A 17,202-nucleotide genomic window follows, 5' to 3' on the forward strand; every position below is an offset into this window, starting at 1 on the left:
AATATACGTTTATTTTGTTTATTGCCCTCTCTAGATAGCCTATTTTAAAAATAAAAACATCAGTTAATATTTACATATAAGAACAGTATATTCGAAAAACCCGCCACGACCGAGCGTGGTTCACGTAGTTCCGGTAGTCGCCACTGGGAGCGCTGATGTTTGCCTTTTGTCTAAATAGTTTGTGGTACAATCACAGATGGCAGCACGTGTCGCCTTTAAAGTCGGAACCGTGTATTATCTATGACTTACCGGTCTCCCCGTATAGATTGTCTCTGGTTGTGAGCCATTCAAGGATGATGGCCTCCACAAAATCTCTGGTGGCCATAAAATATAAAGTCAAGTCGAAACGTATCGATTCGTTGCGTACGGGACAAATTGTATAATGAAAGCAACAATCGATTTTAAAGAATTCTCTGGCCATACCGCCAACAGAGGCTCGTGTTTATTTCTTGCAAAGGAAAACCGTAATAATTACTAGAAAAACACTTGAAAATAGTTTTAGCAAAACAATATTTGTGCCAAATAAATAGCATAAATGCGCAACAATTCACAGTAACCTCAATAGCACGACGGTGAATTACGGAAAATAATTTTAGCAAAACAATATTTGTGCCAAATATATAGCATAAATGCAAAACAATTCACAGTAACCTCAATAGCACGACGGTGAATTACGGCGTAATTCACCGTCGTGCTATTGAGGTTACTGTGAATTGTTTCGCATTTATGCTATATATTATATATATGGCACAAATATTGTTTTGCTAAAACTATTTTCAAGTGTTTTGCTAGTTTGTTAGTAAAAAAAATGTTCGCCGACTGTCGTTTCAAATTACGATGCGAATGGTCTGATATTGTATCAACATGTCTAAAGTTTGGGAACATTTTCGCATCAATAGTGAAAATGACAAATATGCAATTTGTAATCATGGTAGTGCGCAAATTTCACGGAGCGGTACTTACAAATCTACAACCAATTTAATGAAGCATTTGAAATCCCGGCACACATTACTACCAGAAAAAATAGTCTTTGAAGAAAAACAAACTTTTGTTTACAGCACTGTCACCAACTAAGTCAAAAGGTACCACAGAAAAAAGTAGTGCTACCTTGAACCCATTTTGAACAAAGATGTTATGTTATCGGCGTTATCGTCTGTTAAAGAACCCTGTCTAAATGTTGAACTTCTTTGTGCACAGCCTAGTACTTACTAGCAAACAAACTTTATGTGAAGATGCTTCTTCACTGGAAATTGAAAAAAAAACCCTCAACATTTAATCCTAAGTTTATAATTATCCTTTATACATGTTATTATCATTATGTAATGCATTCAATTCTTAAGTAGTTTTAATTATGTGACCAGAATTACCAGGAATCGAAAACTGGAATGACTCGGAATCGAGAATCGAAATTTAGGAATCGGTACCGGTATCGGAATCGATAAAAATGTGTACTCAACCCATCCCTAATTGAAACCTAACGTTTTAACAAGGAAAAAAAAAAATTTTTGTTGCCAATCATTATCAACTTTAGGCATTCCATTAAATTAAGGTACCTCACCTCAAAAAGAGTGTAATTTGCAAATACAGTAGTCTCAATTCAGCGAGCTTCTATTAACCAAGCAGACAAAATGCACCCTTACCAGTAAAGACTAGGCTTGCGCAAAGCTTCGACTAATTGAATCAATCGAAGCTCTTTTTTGATATTCAATTTGACTTCACCAGGAAATTTGCTATTCGTCTTATTTGAAACTTCCGTTGTGATGCAAAGCTTCGCGTCTGATGTGAAGCTTTACATTTGTTGCAAAGCTTTAAAACATTGGAAGCTTGAGATTTGCTCATGAAAATATTTAGTTTTTTTTTTTGTGTTGTATATATTCTTTGAATAAAGTTGGTTACTTAAAAAATCAAAAGAAGACGCTCTGTTTGCGTTTAAAAAAATAAGTTTAAGTCACGTTCGCATATTCGTAATCTGATTTGACTTCGCAAATATTTTAAACATTTGATTTGATATGAGCTTCCCTTCAAAAAACTAGTATTTGTGCAGGCCTCATAAAGACTATTGAATGATTTGCTTGAGAACAACCTAGATAATGATCTAACTGTTGTTGAAAGCCTAAAGAAAATTAACCTTTAAGATGCCGTTTACTGGTTGGACGAATCACAAGAGTGACTGAAGAAAATCAGGGGAAACATCACCCAAAAAAAAAAAAGATACCACCGGGCCAACTGAAAACCAAGATCATTCACTTATTATATTCGTGTCATCTGAGATTTTGCTAATCCGAGGATGCTTGGTCAATCGAGTCTCTACGATAATTAGACGTAGTTATGCAAAAAGGAACTAACCCACAATTTTGTTATATTTTTTTTTGAAAATAAATTAAAATAGTACAAGGTTGATCGTACCGTTGTTGCTATTATTATATCAGTATTTATACTAGACCATTAAAATTACACCCACATTATGTTATCAATACGAGAATTACAATTTATAATTAACTTTAACTTCAAAATATTCAGAATAGGTTTGATGTGGGTTGGTTCCTTTTTGCATAGCTAAGTCCAATTAGGATATAAAAAAAACTTTTGAAGCCAAGACTGTGTCTTCAGGTTTCCCTTTATCCCATCCCCCTTAAGTGGTAACATCACAAGCTCCGGGAGCGAATACAGACCGGTGTCGAAGGGACCTAAGCTCACTGCAGAGAGCACGCCCCTGAAGTAGAGTGCCTCTTGTCCAGTGCCGCAGCCCTGCGCCTGATGCCTTCCAAGTAGACCTCGCGGTTGAACAAGCCGGCCGCCAGCGGGATCCTGGAGACGAACCGATCATCAGGTGAAGGCATGTTGCTCAGCTTCACACAGAGCCCTTACATAGGTTTCTGCAAATCCTGTATTTCTTATTTAAATTGAATATCAAGCTACATTAGCAAATATTGAAAAACTTTCAAACATACAGTTGAAATTTCTTTTTTTTCTCATACGTACAGGTGTTCACAAAAAATTCAGGTAAAATATAGTAAAATGAATACGAGAGAAATATTTACAGAACAATAACAGAGTGATGAAAATTGCATGAAAATAAAAAAAACCTGGCACTGTATTTTTTTAAACCGTAAAAAATTTTTAAGTTTGAAAATATTTTTTTTACAACAAACTCACTATCATAGGTACCCTCTTTTATCGCATAATCGTTGCATGCGGGTAATCGTCGCACCTATATTTTTGGCCGTCAAAATTGGGATAAAAAAGTTATCGCTTAAACATTGAATGATGCTTTTGGTCCCGCTATTAGATGCAAAGCGGTTTGTGTAGGTATCTTTTCCGTATAAAACGATGTATTTTAAAGTAGAAATATAATATTTATTCGAAAATTACCACTTACTTATTTAATTAACGGAAATACAAAGTTGTCTGACCAGTAAATTTTCTTTTAAAGACGTTTTTAAACGTTATTATCTTTATCTGATTGTCTGCATCGCCGCGGTGTACCGGTGTAGATATATTTTCCGTATAAAATGATGTATTTTAAAGTAGAAATCTAATATTTATTCGGAAATTACCACTTACTTATTTAATTAACAGAAATACAGTTATCTGATGTGTAAATTTTCCTTTAAAGACGTTTTCAAACGTTATTATCTTTATCTGATCATCTGTGTCGTCACAGTGTACCGCTTATGAACATGTAGCCAGCGCTAGTTGGCATCATTCATGTTTGGTTATGTTGCTTCCTGTATAGAGCGCGCGCACGTAGTAGAATATCGATATCTCGTCGATTGCATGTAGCGCGCGCTCTCTGTCGAGTGCCAAGTTAACTACATTTGACTGTCCGCACTCTTTCGTGGTAAATGTGTACTACGGAAATAGTTACGCGTTAGTTCACGTCGCAGATTCAAGTGGCCTGCATTCGCATTACAGTTTGGGTTTTCTATTTAAATTTGAAGAAAGGTTTTTGTTTAATGAATTATTAATATAAATTGTTTGGTGTGCTCTTGTAAACTCCATATTTTTTTTTGTTTAAATAAACGTATTTTCCATGGACGGTTTTTTTTATGAATAACTTTACCTAACAAATTTTTTTTTCCGCATAATCGTCGCACCCCTACTTTTCAAACTTGATTTTAGAATAAAATGTGCGACGATTATGCGAGAAAACACAGTACATTAACTAGAGTATTTTTTTTTTTATAATTTTAAATCATAATCACAGATTATATAATTAAAATCTCATATGTACACGTATATCAATGTACATGCATGTAATATGTTGCATTAAACCAATCCAAATTTCTCAATAAATCTTCTGGACTTCATACGTGTGAAAATCTTTTTCATTTAAGTATTTTGTAGATGAATCCTACTTGCTGTATCTATTGCTATTGGTAGTGAAAAAAAGAACAAAAAAAGGAACTCTATTTTTTTTTTTAGTTCAGACACTTCTTGCCGATGCTATCTTGCCATCTGGGCGGACTAGGGCAAGAGGTTGGAGGAAGAGAAGGGGAGACTGTCACCTCTAGCAGCAATTTTTCAAAGATTTAAGAACCTTTACATTTTTCTTGTCACATAGGGTGCTGATAAGCATCTATTCATTGGCTTGAAGTGAAGTTTGAAAGACATCTGCTTGTTCACCAGCAAAACACAACGGCGTTTCACAAAGAATCTATTATATCTTCAACAGGAAAGGTTTAGCTGTTAAGGTACAAGATACTATGGTGTTACCGGGATCATTTTTATGATTCTTGGAGCCAGTTAATTTTCTGAGAAACAGTGGAACTGCTGAGAACCATGACTAACTAGTCAATAGTTTAGGGCAACTGGGGGGGTGGGGGAATTGCATCTTTCAAGGATCCGGTGCACGGAGACCTACGTGTCGATGCCGGGGCGCACCGCGCAGCGGTACAGTCCCCACACGGGCTTGTGGTCCGACGTGCAGATGGATGGCACGGACGTGTAGACGAGGCACTCCAGCGCGGGGCTGGCCCCCGGGGCGTGGCTCTCCCGGCGCCCGCGCCCACTCTTGAACAGGATGCGGTCCGTGTACGACGGCGTCCGCTGCTTGTGCGACGTGTCGTAGTCCTGGGTGCCTGGGTCGTACTTGTACGTGGGCGGGAACGTGATGGGCCCCTCCTCGAAGTCCCTGAACACCGATCCTGCGGAAAGAGGGATCGAGCACTGTCGTACAAAACACTGCACCTCGCTTTCTTCAGTGCAGTGGTTATCAAAGCGTGCACCCTACAAGTATCCGGGTGCACCCTCTGGTATTCCAGAAAAAACGTTTGTCCGATAGGCCTGTGCGCAGCTTCGACTAAGTGAATCAATCAAAGCTCTTTTTAATATTCAATTTGACTTCGCCAGGAAATTTGCTATTCATTTTATTTGAAGCTTTAGATTCGATGTGATGATTCGCTTTAAAATATCAGAAGTCTAAGATTCACTCTTGAAACCATTTAGTTTTTTTGTTGTGTATGTTTTGCTTGAATAAGGTTGGTTACTTACAAAAATCCAAATGTGATAATCCGTTTACTTTTGTAAATACTCAATATTAATATTATGCATGGTTATTTTACATGTTTTATTGAATGATGTTTTACATAAGGCTCTAATGGTTAATCACTTAATCAGTTCAAATATTATGAACATAAATTTTTTTTACTTCAATAATGAGTTATATATAACAAGTGTAATACTTCACTGAGAATAATATTCGCAAATAGACTTCGCAAATATTTTTAACATTCAATTCCAATTCGATATTGGCTTCGCATCAAAAAACTAGTATTCGCACAGGCATAGTGTCCAACTGTGGAGATATGAAATAAATATAATGTAGTTACTCTATTATACTATTATGTTACAAATAAACTAGTCTTTTTATTACATATACTAATTGTTATGTGTTACCTATTATAACAACTCTACAGGCTCATGTTTCTCATAAACACAAGAATGAATAAATTTAAGGTATGTTTCATTTTTCTTATGTAATATTTGACTTAATTATTGAAAAATATTACGCATAAATTTGTATATTGTGCACCTACAATTATTTGAAGAATAATAAATGTGCATTGATTTCAAAAAATTTGAGAATGACTGCTTTAGTGTCACATTTTTAGCTAGGGACAATATTTTATGTTTTTTTTTTAAAGTCAATTTTGTTTTTAAAACAGGAGATTCTGTTTTTATTTTTTATTTTTATGAATCTATTTTATTCAAAGGATAGTGTATTTTTCAACAAATATTATGCTCAGATATTTCTTAATACTAATTTTACCAAAGTAGTACCTTTTTACCGTTATCTGATGGATATTTTGACTAACGATATTCATAAGTATGACTATAGCAGAAATAGACAGAATAAAGAATGAACTAGGCAACATCAGAGAATATGTCATGGCTCATGGTGCAATGGTGCCCCTATCAACAAGCATCTCTCCTTCTTCCCTCCTTTCGCACACACACGCACAAGCGTACACACACTATCTCTCTCTCTCTCTCCCTTACCTTGTTTCCTATCTTCTTCCTTCACCTACTTTAGTATGGCACATGCACGCGTGTACTTAATTTTTACTATGTAAATTGCTGTCACGTTATTGTCTGCCTGACATCTGGTGATTCACTTGCAAGCCTTAATAACCTGCGATGTCGCAGCAAGCGCCTTTAAGGTGTAGCATGACCAACTATTAATTCGTAATATTAGGTACTCTGAGGTTGTGAAGTGGCTACACCTTCAGAATGTAGTTTCTGAGTTAGCCTCATTGTCTAAATTTTGGTTTCGGCCACCCCTACCTAAACTGTTGTTAGTAAATATGGTATAAATTTACTAATTAAAATAATTTTTAATTTAAGTGTGTTTAAATTGTGATTTTTACCTCAAAGTATTTTTCACCAACTCATAATCAAAATCTTTGTGGTCACACTGTATTCAGAGTCGCAATATTTCCGGTTAAGTACAGTATATTGATATTTAATTCGAACTAAAGAACTAACATTCGCACAGGCCTATAAATCTGCCTAAAAATATAAACCTTAAAACTTGTCTGAGCGGGAATACGCATGGAAGAGACTCTCAGTGGGTGCGACTCTCGGGGACCCACCCTGGGCGCGGCTGGCACGCAGCTGGTCGGAGCACAGCAGGTGGGGCCGCACCATTGGGAACTGCTGCTTCGACACCCACTGCATGACCTCCTCGCGGGGCTGCGTCAGGCGGAAGTTCAGGTCGCCGCACCAGAACACGTAGTCAAAGTTCTGCGTCACGTCTGGGACACATAAGAACATGCGAGCTCAACAACACCGCACAAACCGAGCATGAGAGCATGTGAGCTCAACAACACCACACAAACCAAGCATGAGAGCATGTTAGCTCAACAACACCGCACAAACCAAGCATGAGAGCATGTGAGCTCAACAACACTGCACAAACCAAGCATGAGAGCATGTAAGCTCAACAACACTGCACAAACCTAGCATGAGAGCATGTAAGCTCAACAACACTGCACAAACCAAGCATGAGAGCATGTGAGCTCAACACCACCGCGCAAACCGAGCATGAGAGCATGTAAGCTCAACAACACCGCACAAACCGAGCATGAGAGCATGTGAGCTCAACAACACCGCACAAACCGAGCATGAGAGCATGTGAGCTCAACAACACCGCACGAACTGAGCATGAGAGCATGTGAGCTCAAGAACACAGCACAAACCAAGCATAAAATCATGTGAGAATGAGAGCATGTGAGCTCAACAACATTAATAAATTGTTCCTTAAAACAATTTTTTGGCCTTTGAAGAAGTAATACATAAGTACTTATTATCATCGCTTGAAAAACAACACCGCCTAAGCGATTTTTTAAAATTTGTTTTTTGTTTCTCCATTTACCGTCTTCTCACGAAGTGAATTCCCTGAAAATCTAACAGTATGTGCTGCTATGGTCTTTTTTCCAACACCGGCTATCATTCAGTTCCAGCATGGCGCATAAAGTTATTAAGCTCACCTGAAAAATTTGCTTTATGTCATATAGGTGGTATAGCAGTGTTGCTTCTTAAGCGACATTATATAACATAGACTACATACAGTAGTGTCTTATCCATCCTATCTTCGCTTATCCAACATTCCATATTATCCGACGTATCACCACAGAGCTAAGCCTCTAGAAACTGCAATTGAATACATTTAAAAATAAAAAGAAGCTACAGGAATCAACATAATGATCCTGCAAAGATGGTGAGACTTGGTAAAAAAAAAAAAAAAAGAAAGAAACAACACTTGACAGGAAAGCAGACTACATTCAAAAATTTCTTTAAATCGTTAAAGGACTGAAGTTTTTAAGTAGGTACTCTATTATGTACATACAATTTTGTATTTTTTTCCGTTAACCTTTTTTTCTGTTTTGTTGTAAAACATGATTATTAGGTTTGTAATGGTTAAATTGTAACATTGCTTGACGTTTAAAAGGCTTTTGATTAACACCTCCCTACTATCCGACACTTTCCCTCATCAGATGTTCTGCCAGATTGTTTATGTCGGTCAAGCAAGACTATACTATAATTCATTTTAAATACCAAAAAACGAGAACTGTTTTTAGGAACGTTGTAATGAGTTACTATGCAAGTCTAGATATAACTTTATAAATCAAAGAAATGCGAACTGAAAGCTTGCTACGGAGGCCTTGCCGCAAATCCCAGACTCTCGCCACAGGTAAGGTAGTCCATGCGAAGCACGCACCTTTGTTCTTGTGTCTCACTGGCAGCAGTTTGGGCAGGTCCAGGGACTTGACTATCCGCCGGATGTCGTGGATTCGCTCCTTCACCTTGTCGACGTGGGCGGTGAGGTGGGCGGTGATGAACAGGAACGATGTCCCGAACAGCATGAACGCGATGGCCACCGCCCCCTTCGTCCTGAACGCTGTGCCCGGGCGCACGCTGTAGCTCGACTCTTCCGGCACTGCAAGTCGGGACAGACGGTCGAGGCCTTCTTTCACAAGGATCAAACATTCACGTCATTCAGAATCCAGTGAATTTGAGGACACTTGCAAATGAATTTTTAAAATAGACATTTCACACACTACTAATAATGCACACACTTTTAACTATTTAACACTTTCAGGAAGATTTTCGTGAACCGTGATTTAGACTGTCAGTGTCGACATTCGTACGCTATACAGGCAGCAACTTTCCTTTATTTTAAATACATTTGCTTGCAATGTATATGATTTCTGACTGTTCAGAAATGTACTCTGTAATACTATATGACTGAAAGAACAAATTTCAAGCATCATAACCTTGTATCAAACTATAATATGTAAGAGTAAAAATAAATTATCTTAAAAATTTAACAAAATAACTTAATTTTTTTTTTTGAAATTGTGAAAACTTTTATTAGCATTGCACACTATACCACTGCATAGTTTGCTAGTACTGAACAACCATGTTTATTTAAAAACAAAAATTCTTTCGGAATTTTATTTTCCCAATTTTTTATTTCAGATTGTACACTAGTTAAAAATATTTTTGGCAGATATCAAAAAATTTTGTACAGAGTTTTATTAATTCAGTTTTAGTTGCCTGTATGAAATATAGTACTTTTTTTCCACCTTTATTTGAGATATATGATTTTTTTAATTAGGTTAATGCAAGTTTTTTTTAAATAAAGAATCCAGGGGAGACATAAGTCTGACATTCTGAATTATTCTTGACGCAAACGTTCACAGAAGAAGGCAAGCTGGAGGGTGGCACCGAAAGCGATAGCCGCCGCAGGAGTGAGAACTGTGTCGTAGCGCCACGACGGGGGGGGGGGGGGGGGGGGGGGGAGCCACCCAGACGGAGCAGAGGGGTCGGGCACGGTCAGGGAACTAAACGGGACCTGAAGAATATAGTGCAAATAACGGGAAGACGTAAATAACGGTAACGTAAATAAGGGGTTTCGCTGTATATGATTTCTGACTGTTTAGAAATGTACTCTGTAATATACGACTGAAAGAACAAATTTCATGCATCATAACCATGTACAAGCAAGCAAGCAAGCAAGCCAGCAGAGGGGTGGGGCAAGGTCACGGAACAGGCAGCCCACCGGAGCAGAACCACAGCAGGTCGCGGCGCAGGAACACGGCGAGGTGCAGCGTGCCCAGCGCGGCCGAGTGGAACAGCAGGTGCGAGGGCCCCACCGTCTCCTGCAGGTGCACCTCCCACTCGGAGCGCTCCGAGTAGCTCTCCTGGGTGCCCACCACGATCACGTCGGGCACGTGCTCCAGTCCCGGGGGCAGCATGAAGTCGTTTAGCTCCTTGGGCGGCGCCTGCAAGCCGTAATTAGTAGAGACATGCCAAAATTCGCGGATTCATTTCGCGATAGGCTAGCATCAAAACAACTATACCTTCATACCGCCTCTGCGATTGGCCCCCACATTTTATCCGGGGGAACTGTGAGCCAGTGGGAAACACCAAACCAAGAAAGTGCTGAATTACGGACAGCCTATAGTTGAGACGTCTCGTGCGTCAGTGGCCGATGAACGGGTGTCATTTCCGCGAGTATTTAGAAGGACTGTGGAGTCCATCCTAGAGGTCAACGAATCCGCGAATTTCGCAGGTCTCTAGTAATTAGTGATAAGTACAGACAAGATTTCATGGTTTTATTTGCACTCAAAATTTCAGGTGAAAGTTATGTATCGCGTATCCAAGTTCATCCCTTGATCCTGTTGGCATGATAATGTAAATTTTGATCCTACGTTACATGATGCTTCCTGTTTAAATTTAGGACATCAAAAGATCCTGCACACAAACAGAAACTTGCGCTATAACAAGTATTCACCTTACAATCCTTATTCGTTGTTATCTGACAAGGTTTTATGAGCAGGATCTTTCAACGTACTAAATTAACACAGCAAAAGGCATCATTTAACACAGGATCTATATTTACCACGAAAAAACACCCGCCGACTCACTACGTTGTCCATCACTTTCCCGAATTGCGAAAAATTTGCCTGGTGGGAGGCAAGTGATCTGAGTACTTGACAACAGTAGATTTATGTTATGCTGAGTTATCTAAATTTAAAGTAGGGTAAAATATTTTTTATGAATTCAATAAACCCAGATAAATTTCTTAATGGCCCTTCAAGTAACATTACAACTAAGGCTCGTTGGGAATTAGGAACTAGCTTCGGGTACTTGTAAAATTCAGCTTTCATCGACTAGTGTAGTTATTAAGACGTCTGTAAAATTACTATCATTATGAGTTATTTTCTCTCCTGGCCATTACAGACATCAATATGCAGTGATAAGGTATAAAATCTTGGGAAGATATTATTCATGCCCTGACGAGCACAAAATTTGGTAAAATCTGTATTTTAAAATCAAGATTTTCATTTTGCAATTTGAAAGCTTTTGAAAATTCCTGAATCATAATAGCTATAAGCTTGGAACCTCATTAACATTAAGGTCAATTAGGATGTAGAAAGGTGAGGAAATGATAATGGAGCATTGATTGAACGAATGGATTGGGAAAATTGAAGAACCCTGAAATAACTCAACATCCGTCAAGTTTATCACTTTCAAATTCATCCAGGGTTTAACCCACAAAACAAGGAAAATAAAGAGTGGCAATTCAATGCTATATGTAATGCTTTTATTTTCTTTGGAAATCCTAGAACTGTGCTGAATTTAGAGGAATCTTAACAACCTAAGAGGTTAACTTTTTGAAAGTACTTAAATGTTGACAACCTTGATTTTATTTGTGGTCATTTGAGGGAATATTAATCATACTACATTTAAGATGATTTATTTTTCAATACAGAACAAACAAATCACTATTTTAAAATGCTTTCTCTTTTGTTTCAAAAATTCAAAATTGCATAGCTGCAAAGTTTGAGCACTGAAAATCATAACCTCAGTTTCTACTGCAAAAGAAAATACACACGAGGAAAGCACACAAGACTTTACTTTTCGGCCATGCCTATTCCACTGCTAACCAAAATAATTTAACACTGGCAAAAAATAATTCCAAAGTATGTATATTATGCCATTATAATTAATACGCCACTCCGTTAATACGCCATTCCATAAATTCTGAACCAAGAATGTTAGTAAAAATTATTTTTTTATTTATATGTTTAAAAAATTTAAATGTTTTCAGCATATTGGAAGTTTTATTTTTGATGTTGGCATTTTTCAACCGCACATGTTTTTAGTGGCCATATTCAGCCTATACAGTCGCATCCCCCCTGGTTAAACCCTAGACTGGCTCAGTGAGAGGCACTGACTGCTCAACCACAGCGCCACCCGCCGGAGTGAAGTGGCCAGCTCGTGAAGCAACTGGCTCGTATCGGAACAGGTGTACACTCGCGCAGGCCATAGGCGTGCCCAGACATTTCCATTAGGGGGGCCCTGCTAAATTTTTTAATCAGAAGCTGAATTTAGAATGTTAAATAGCCTAAATACATTCACTCATTGCCGTGTTTATATTTTTGTGCAGTTTCAACGAGATATGTTTACTAGTTAATATTTATATCCGTATAATTTTAACAATCTTGAAAATATGTTTTTTTTTTTTCCATAGACAATGTTTAAAGGGTACTTACACATTTTTCCCTCTCGAATTTTCCAATAGCTTGGTCCAGAACTACCTTGAAATGAACTTCTTTTTAGTGAATGCAAACACAGCAATTCAGACAACAGAACTTTAGCAAACCTATTAATTTTTTTTTTGCTTGGCCATTTTAAGGGACCTCGTGTTTTAAATAAACTAAGGCGGCTGTATTTCCAGAACGATAAAATGTTTAAAAATAAAAATATTGTTAATTAGCACGCTGCAACACTGAAAAACAGTTTGAATGTCACAGTGCCAGGAATATATGAATATTAACGAACGCATTAGAGAAAATGCCGATCTGAGTGATTACATTAGGGGGGGTCCATGGCCCACCTGCCCCCCTCCCCCCCCCCTTGTAGGCACGCCTATGGTGCAGGCATTAAAAAGCCATCCCTCACAAGGAATACCACCCACCTGTCCGTTCATGTTCCACGTGCCCACGAACACACGCAGTTCTCGCTGCGGCAGCGTTTTCTCCAGCTCCAGCGAGCCCAGCAACGAGTCCGCGGCAATGCGGCCGTGAAGGAAGTTCCTGCGCGACACATCGGGACAGACTTAACGCACACAAACAATACTCGAGAAGACTTGAGGTGATGAAACTACAAATAATGCAACTGCATGAACACGGGATCGCTTGAAGTCATATGTTTACGCTGGTCCCTTGCAATCGATTACCAAATCATAGGGATCTCCTATGATTTACACAAGCAGCCTGTTATGTTGAAAAGCCAACGGATGATTTAGTTACATAATATTTTTAAAAATGTCAAATTATTGAACACTGTTGTGATAATTTAGACTATTCACTAAACACAACTCTTGTTTCCTTTTGTGGCTGTTTAGATTAATGGAAAAAACAATGAAAACCAACTAGAGAAAAAAATTATGCTATATACACTAATGTGTAACTCTCAACATATCCCTTAAATGTGGAAAATTAACAGTTGTAGGTAGGGGAACGTGGGGAATTTTTGGGACACAGGGACGTTTGGTACACCATGTTTTGTCAGTGAAATGTTGGTAGAACATTGATTTTTTTTTTGTGTAAACAACTGTTTCCCTCCAATTGTTGTAGGTGTTTTCTTGAACAGATTCAGATAGTGATGTCTTCTTAATAAATTAAAAACTGTTTTTTACCTAAAATCTGTATGATTCAACATTGAAATTATGACTGAACATTTCTGTCAACATTGAACTAGAGGTAAGTGTGACAGTTTTATACAAAAGTACTACTTTTAAGGATTATTTGGAAAAAATAACCTTAGGTAAAAAGTTATACGTTATGAGCCTCCGGCTAAGTTTGTTTTTTATTGCACCATGGGGACGTTTGGGACGCCTAATATAGGGAGGTTTGGGACATAACTTCAAATTTAAATTATCTGTTTTAAATAACATGTAAAGTGTGCAAAAACTAAGTATGTAATAACTTAACTTAAATAGCCAAATAATTAATTAACTGTAGGCCTAGGCCGAAGCTTTGTAACAATTTGTTCAGTTTTAATTTAATGACTAGACATAGTAATGGGAACTAATTAAGTTAAGTTTAAGTAAACAATTTGCCATTATGTAAGTAATTGCAAACTTATAGGTGAACTCTGAATTATTGGTTGCAATTTGTAAATTTTCTTCAGAAGACCCTAATCATTACGCCTAAGAATACTTATATGGATTTGTTATAATGAATTTTAGAAATCCTACTGCAAACAGTTTTTTTTGCAAATCTAGACCTACCCTCAGCATTTGTATAAGCCTAACATCTGAAGCTAACCTAATTTTAAAATCTTATTTCAGGTTTTCTCACAAGATGCCTTTGACTTGCAAGAAAAAAACTGAGAGGGTAGTCCCAAACATAGGCTTCAGTCAAAATTGTATAAAAGATCAACATTTGAAGAACACATTAAAAAATACTATAGAAAAACAATCTGTGTTCTTTAGTCAGTCACTTTTAATTAATTAATATATCTTATTACCTGTACTTATAAGTATTTGTGTCTGTCCCAAACGTCCCCAACCCATGTCCCAAACGTCCCCATAGCAGGGAGGTTTGGGACACTTTGCATACCTACTCAAAGATTTTATTTATTTATAGCCAGCAAGCTACTTCAAATTTATGTTTAATGGGATCTTTGTGTAGCCAAAGTATCACTTTTTTTTTTTTGCAGCACGAATCAAAGGTAGATGTAAAAAAAAATTATAAAAATATAAATTTAAAAAACGTCCCAAACGTCCCCACGTTCCCCTACTCAAATAGGCTACCATTTATTTATAAATTAAAACATACCTTTCCCTAGCTTTCACAGTTGGGATAAGATGAAACACCTGTGCCGCCAATAATGAGTGCCTTGCCAAACTGTCCATAGATCCACGCCCTTTATTATTACTATCACCTTCTTCTACACGTACCAAAGCCTTGTCTCTAGGCGGCAGCATAGTATCATGAGAAACTGACCTCATCCTATACCTTTTCTGAGTCTCAGGCACGCTCTTACTCGAGTCTGGTGATGAATGACGCAAAGGAGGCGACTGATGCAACCCCAGTAAGAGGTTATCTGCAGATCTTCGCTGCGTGAGAACAGAGCCCTTGAGGCGAGCCTGGGTTGGTATTGGGGAGGACTCGCATGATGACATATCGCTGACAGACGGAGAAGAACTTTGAATAACGTCATTCTCTCTGGCACCAGATAGTGGTTCTTCTTTGTCTCCACTGCCACCTATAGCACATCCTTCATGCTGTGTGGAGTCAGATTCTAAAGTCACTGTTTGAAGCAATTTTACTTTGTTATTGGAACTTGTGGTAATCTTTTCATCCGTTGTAATGCCAAGACTCATTCTGTTCCGTTCAGCATTGTTTGTGCGATGGTAATTTGAATGATGATGATCATCGACAGATTTAGAACTCTCAGTCATGGCACAACACAATGATATTTTTGTACTATTACTAACTTCCTTGGGAGACAATGAACGTACCAGTTCTTCAGAACCCTTCTCTTGTGATTCGTTTTTCACATCCCACGTTTCAACAATAAGTCCTTGTTCTTGTGGAGAAAGATTAGTATCTGCACTATGCTGTTCCAATTTACATCCTTCCGGTGTAATTGAATTTTCGCTTAAATGTATGTCCTCGCTCTCTGCTGACAAACAACCAACTCTAGTCTTTCTTGGCACCAAAAGTCCCAACCTACACAGCGGTTTTTTCTTGGACTTGGTTTTATCACGTGATGCTTTATCTTTCATTTCATCATCGTTTTCCATCGCATTAAGAATAATAAAGCATCATTACTTTCCTATTTCCGTGTAAAACAACAAAATCATAACCTACAAATGGTTGTTTAAACCATACATACACAATACGCTTAGAAAAACCCAAATATCTATAGACGTTACTACCAACATTTTTTCCATTCTAGAATCTAAATAATTATTTTCAAAGATAGTGCTTTTTACAAAAATTTAAATAACACAAACAAATAAATAGATTCCATGAGAGATATTCCCTCCATCTTTCATGGCCTTAGTATGTTATTTGTGGCCATAAAATTCGTAAATTTTCAGTTAGATGCCAAGAAAAAATTCATTAAATAAATTAATTTAAACAATATACAGACAATCACAAATTGCAACACTCTGTAAGTGATAAATAGAATAAGGAGAATTTTGGAACTGGAACAGGATCAATACACAGATTGAAAAAAATTGTCAAAGTTATTTTAAAGAAATAAGTAAATGATAAATTTAGGAGTTCAAAAACTTAAAAAAAAAAATAATAATTATGAGGAAGGCCATACATTAATACATTTTTTTAAAAATTATAGAAAATTAAAACGAAATGTTTTGTAAAACCTCCACATAACTTACGTACATATTTAGTTTACGAGCGAGCATTCACAAAGGGTCTTCATAATGCGTAATTACATGGTTAATTGTGAGGAAAAAAAATTTCTTGAGGAAATTGTTGCGCCAAGTAAGTTTGTAGCCCAAAACATTTATTGAAGTGTTGTGTTTTCATTGTGGAAACAGTTTTAAATGCCTTTTTTTTTTTTTAATGGAAGTGGCTATATTAAACGACACAGATTCTAATTCGTACTTACTAACCATCATCAGATGTTGTCAAGCAACATTTCTGGCAACGTTTTGGGGTGTAACAATAATATAAAAACTAGGTAAAAATGTGACATCAATTTCGTCACAGTAAACCATCTCCTAAAAATTTCTAGCTCCATAAGTGACTTTTTATATTGCTATGTTGTTTTATTAATTAAATCACTTTTATTCACTGTGGGCTTCAGTCCAAAAAAAAAAAGCCTGGACCGTCTTATGCTTAGTTGTCGTTCTCCTGGTGGCGTGGCTGGGCAAGTTCACTTATCATGGAGCATGCATCGCCTTGCCATCAACTACAGTACCTATAATATTGTAAGTTTTCATCAATATTTTTTTTTGCGCTCTACGGCCCGTCTCCAAAGGTCTGCATTTATATGACAAATATACATAAATGATTTGACATCGTAATTTAGCATATTGTTTGTGAATATATGAAACTGTCATCTCTAGGCGACTAGTGACACTACATTTTACTATAGGTATATAGGGCTGCAATGTACACTAAGGAAGAAAATTGTTCCGACTGT

At 37.3% G+C, this 17,202-nt stretch overlaps 1 protein-coding gene across 2 annotated transcripts; it reads right to left on the bottom strand.

Moving 5' to 3' along the window:
* Positions 1-717: 717 nt before the first annotated feature.
* Positions 718-16,209, bottom strand: LOC134537634 (inositol polyphosphate 5-phosphatase E). 2 transcript variants are annotated; one of them, XM_063378298.1, is made up of 7 exons: positions 14,859-16,209; positions 12,992-13,109; positions 10,067-10,289; positions 8,723-8,941; positions 7,095-7,256; positions 4,865-5,147; positions 718-2,808 (listed from the first exon to the last, which is right to left on the bottom strand). In XM_063378298.1, the coding sequence occupies exons 1-7, from the start codon at positions 15,827-15,829 to the stop codon at positions 2,694-2,696; spliced, it is 2,091 nt and encodes a 696-aa protein (XP_063234368.1). In that variant the 5' UTR covers positions 15,830-16,209; the 3' UTR covers positions 718-2,693. The 2 variants fall into 2 exon arrangements, with proteins under 2 accessions (XP_063234368.1, XP_063234367.1); XM_063378297.1 differs by lacking the exon at positions 718-2,808 and having other exon boundaries at positions 5,103-5,147; positions 7,026-7,256; positions 14,859-16,079.
* Positions 16,210-17,202: the final 993 nt, after the last annotated feature.

The sequence above is a fragment of the Bacillus rossius genome, chromosome 12, assembly GCF_032445375.1.
Source record: "Bacillus rossius redtenbacheri isolate Brsri chromosome 12, Brsri_v3, whole genome shotgun sequence".
Taxonomy (NCBI): Eukaryota; Metazoa; Arthropoda; class Insecta; order Phasmatodea; family Bacillidae; genus Bacillus; species Bacillus rossius.

Bases quoted from the DNA above. Each gene is read 5' to 3' on its own strand.
- LOC134537634 (XM_063378298.1), bottom strand. From the start codon at position 15,829: ATGGAAAACGATGATGAAATGAAAGATAAAGCATCACGTGATAAAACC. The intron at 7,257-8,722 runs GTGCGTGCTTCG...TATGTGTCCCAG, and splicing joins AGTGAGACACAAGAACAAAG to ACGTGACGCAGAACTTTGAC. The intron at 5,148-7,094 runs GTGGGTCCCCGA...CTCTTTCCGCAG, and splicing joins GCGTGCCAGCCGCGCCCAGG to GATCGGTGTTCAGGGACTTC.